This window comes from Serinus canaria, chromosome 2 (assembly GCF_022539315.1).
Source record: "Serinus canaria isolate serCan28SL12 chromosome 2, serCan2020, whole genome shotgun sequence".
Taxonomy (NCBI): Eukaryota; Metazoa; Chordata; class Aves; order Passeriformes; family Fringillidae; genus Serinus; species Serinus canaria.
The window spans coordinates 94,748,817-94,753,105 of NC_066315.1; the positions used below are offsets into that span (position 1 = coordinate 94,748,817).

Below are 4,289 nucleotides of genomic sequence, written 5' to 3' on the forward strand. Positions count from 1 at the left end.
AAGAGAAGGGGAGGAAGGCGCGGCCGCAGCCGCCGCTGCCCAGCCGCCGTCCCGCAGAGCTCTGGCCGCAGGGCGCCTCGGCGGCAGCAGGCGCGCAGCCCCCTCCGCCTCCCCGCGGCCGCCCGCCCGCCCGCGGCGGCGGCGCGGGGCGCCCGCATGTCGGCGGCCATCCGGAGCGGCGGCGGCGGCGGTCCGGCGCCGGGCATGGGGCGGCGGCGGCGGGGGGCGCTGCCGGAGCCGGCGGGCGGCTGCTCCTGCTGCCTGGCGGCGGCGCTGCCGCTGCTGCTGCTGCTGCTGCCCGCCGGGTGCCCGGTGCGGGCGCAGAACGACACTGAGCCCATCGTCCTGGAGGGGAAGTGCCTGGTGGTCTGCGACTCCAGCCCCTCCGCCGACGGCGCCATCACCTCCTCCCTGGGGATCTCGGTGCGCTCGGGCAGCGCCAAGGTGGCCTTCTCGGCCACCCGCAGCACCAACCACGAGCCCTCCGAGATGAGCAACCGCACCATGACCATCTACTTCGACCAGGTCAGGCGCCGCCTGCTTCGCCTTCGCTACCCCTTGTCCCCGCGCCCTGCGCGGACATCCCCCGTCCCTGCCTCCCCTGTCTGCAGGCGTATTCTCCTCCTGGCTCCCGTTCCATCTCTTAATCCCCACCCACCCGCTCAATAGCAACTTCACGTCTCAACGGCCCAGAAAGACTTTGGAAAGTTCTTTTAGGTAGCTGCAGGGCTTTCCTAGGGTGGTACCGGGGCTGAACACGCTGGCTTCTTGTCCGATCACAGTCGCTAGTACGGAAAGGGTTTTAACGTGAAAGTCTGTGCCTCGGACGCTTGCGGGGGCGCCTTGCAGCCAAGGATTGCCTTGGCCAGCCAGGAACGACCCGGGGGAAGCGTGAGCATCCCTCCTTCGGTGCAAATTCAGAGTGGTACCGATGAAGAATCACCGGATCTGCCTGTTCGGAGCGCATTTGGCAATGTCACAGCATCTCTCAGAGGGAGGGAGGGATGAGGAAGAAGAGGGTGTTTCCCGCGTTATCAGATGAGGCAAACGGTGTCCCCGGCGGGCCAGATCGGAATGGTGCTGTCCCCCACAGCACACGCCGGGCTGAGCAGCGAGCAGCCTGCTCTGCTTGTCCTGCCCCTGCCCCTGCCTCGTCGCACCGTCCCCTCCCGGAGACCAAACCCCGTCCATTCGCTTTATTTTTGCGGTGAATTTTCCTTTTTTCCTGCCTCTTCTGACTCCTGAAGTAGTTTTGCAGAGTCAGCCAAAATTAGCATACCAGACTGTTTTCTCTGGGCTTGTTTGTTTGTTGGTTTTTTAGGTTATTTGTTTGGGTTTTTTTACCTGTGGTTGTCATTTATCTGTCTACCTGTCCTCCCTTAATGATTTTGCACAGCCATTCGTCGCATACAAGATCTCATAAAATTAGATCAGTAGAAAAAAAACCCAAAACAACAAAAAATCAGCCCCCCAACTTGCTAAATATATAGTATATTCTAGATGCTGTACCCGGCAATGTGCAGTTCCTAGGAGTTTGAAGGCGTTTTTTCGATGCTCTCACAATAAGATTTTTTTTAAATAATTTTTTTGTTCCTCTTTTGGGGGGAACTATAGACTTTGGCTGTTTGGGAAAAAAGACTTGGGATTTGCGGGGGGGGGGAGCTGGTGTGGTTTTTGGGCTTTCTTTTCTCCTGCTTTACATTTTTTCCTTAAAGCCGAGTTTTAGCCCCCGAACGGAGCGTGACGGGCGTGCCCCGGGGGGTGGGCACGGCGGAGCAGCCGGCTCGGGCACACCCGCTCACCGGACGGCATCGCCACCCACCCGCAGGCTCTTCTGTGCCCGCCGCCCGTGCCCTTTGAGCCAAACGCTGTTCCCGTCCCAGGAGCCTGGACAGGGCGCCAGAGGATGAGCCTAGGCCAGGTCCCTGTCAGATCGGCGGGATCGGCTGGGTGCGGCCGCTTCCGAACCAGGCTTTGCGCATCTGCCGGAGTGCTCAACTCTTCCTTTTTTTGTTTTGTTTTGTTTCAAGAAAACACTGAAATAATGAAAAATTAAGGATTATTGCCGGGAAGCAGGAGGAGGCCCACCCCAGTCACCTGAGGAGCGGGAGGGCCAAGTGGCACAGCCCTCCAGAGGGACAGAGAACATGAGCTGGCAGATGTTGCTGTTGCCGAGCATCCTCTTTCCTCCTTTGCCCCTCTCTGTAGTGTAGTTTTAGTTCTATACCCTTTTAAACTCGAGGCCAGCTCTGATTTCAGTAGTACTATCTAAAAAACATACATTTCCATTATGAGCTAATGACTTTAGGTATTTTTTCTTACCTTTTTCCCCCTCCCTCCTTCCCTTCATTTCACACTCCTCCCCCTCCTCCTTCTGCTACCTTTGCTTTATTGACAGCTCAGTGTGGACATTTACACTTCATCTAGCAGGCTTTAGGGATCATTTTTGTGTAACTAAATTGCTTTATTAACTCTGATGCCTTTTAAATGCCTCTCTAACTTGACTCCATTCCCCTGCCATGCACTTATAATTGCGCTTTATGTTGGTCATTGAGCTCATGTCAAATTTTTGCTGGTGCTTCTCTAAGGTGGAGTCTGATTTCTCTGATTTCTCTCTTTCTCTTTCTCCTTTTCTTTGTTCTGTTTTATTTGTTTACATTCCAGGTATTAGTTAATATTGGCAACCATTTTGATCTTACTTCCAGTATATTTGTAGCACCAAGAAAAGGGATATATAGTTTCAGTTTCCACGTGGTCAAGGTCTATAACAGACAAACCATCCAGGTGGGTTCTAATCCAAAGAAGATGCTGTCCTTCTTTTAATTTTCTTTTCTTTTCTTTTCTTTTTTTCTTCTTCAAATGCTCATTTCTAGACTCATATTAAAAAAAAAAAAAAAAAAAAACCCCAGAAGTGGAAGAATAAGATTGTGGGTTATTTTAAAGGGGTCTGTAAACATGACAGAAATCATGCGTTGCCTATTTCCTTAGCTTAATTCAACCATGGTTCTGACCTGTACAAAAGTTTAGTGATGCGCACAGGGCAAAAAAATCATTGAGAGTATTGAGAAAACTCAGATTCTGTCTCTTTGCACTTTTTAGGTAAGTTTAATGCAAAACGGCTACCCAGTGATTTCAGCTTTTGCAGGGGATCAGGACGTCACCAGAGAAGCAGCCAGCAATGGGGTCTTGCTCCTCATGGAAAGAGAAGACAAAGTGCATCTCAAACTGGAAAGGGGTAACCTCATGGGAGGGTGGAAATATTCAACCTTTTCCGGCTTCTTAGTCTTTCCACTATAAAAGAAGGCCAAATAGGAGACAGATCCATGAGCCGGAGCAAGGATTCAGTTGTTAATGACACCCTGAACTTGGCAGCACATGACAATATTTTCAGTCACCCCGTCAGACTGTCACAGTAGAAGAATGATAACCTTCTATACTCCAACATTTGCTTTGAATATTGACAATTCCTCGGAACCTGGGCCTCTAATTAGTTTTAGACGACAGTGATCTTTAGGAGAAATGAAATTATCGACCTGAGCAATTTGTACCTGTGATTGTAAAGTCAATTTTGGATTTTATTGTCGGGATCATTGACTTTCTTATTCTTTTTATTTTTTCCTCTCTTTCATTTTTTCCTCTTTTTCTTTCTCTTGTTGTTGTCCCAATGAAACAAATAACTCGGACCACAGAATCGCTTTGTCAAAGGCTCACTCCAGAGCCAGAAGAATGGAGCGTTCAGCCCAATGAGGTGTTCTTCCATGCTTTATTTCTTTGTGTTGTATAGCCTTAAGGAAAAAAAGAAAAAAAAAAAAAAGAAAAGAAAAAAAACAAAAAAAAAAAAAAAAGAATGGCTTCAGTCTCAGTCCTGTATTTTTTCTGGGGGAGGGGGATTCTGGACATTACTGTGTCAAGAAGTGCTTTATCCAGTGAAGCAAAATTTGCACGATTGGAACCTTTTTGTGTTGTTCGTGTTTTTCATCAACTTTTTATTTTTCCTGATCTTTGTTTGTGTGTGCTAAAAATGTAAGCTAGATTGATCAATAAGACAAAGCAAAGCACATATATACCCTGTAGCTCTAAGTAAAGCTAACCAGTGAACAATTTCTGTCTGCACTTTCCAGCTGATTTTTATAGACCTATTTAGAGAGAGAGAAAGAGAGAGAAAGAGTGAGAGAGCTACATGATCCTTCAATTACAATCTGGAAACTGGTAAAGGAACTGACATTTCTGACTTGTCCTGACATTTCTAGAAGCAACAGCGGAGGCTTTGAATATCTTCTCTGACCATA

At 49.1% G+C, this 4,289-nt stretch overlaps 1 protein-coding gene across 1 annotated transcript; it reads left to right on the forward strand.

Annotated features, from left to right (window-relative positions):
- The first annotated feature begins 204 nt into the window (after nucleotides 1-204).
- CBLN2 (cerebellin 2 precursor) lies at nucleotides 205-3,297 on the forward strand. The gene is made up of 3 exons (XM_030229731.2): nucleotides 205-525; nucleotides 2,665-2,784; nucleotides 3,100-3,297. Exons 1-3 carry the CDS (start codon nucleotides 205-207, stop codon nucleotides 3,295-3,297), a joined length of 639 nt encoding a protein of 212 aa, XP_030085591.1.
- Nucleotides 3,298-4,289: the final 992 nt, after the last annotated feature.

What these genes read in the sequence shown, in the direction of transcription:
- CBLN2 (XM_030229731.2), top strand. Translation starts at nt 205, where the DNA reads ATGGGGCGGCGGCGGCGGGGGGCGCTGCCGGAGCCGGCGGGCGGCTGC. An exon ending in TGACCATCTACTTCGACCAG is followed by an intron (nt 526 to 2,664) that starts GTCAGGCGCCGC and finishes TTTACATTCCAG; the next exon opens with GTATTAGTTAATATTGGCAA. An exon ending in ATAACAGACAAACCATCCAG is followed by an intron (nt 2,785 to 3,099) that starts GTGGGTTCTAAT and finishes TGCACTTTTTAG; the next exon opens with GTAAGTTTAATGCAAAACGG.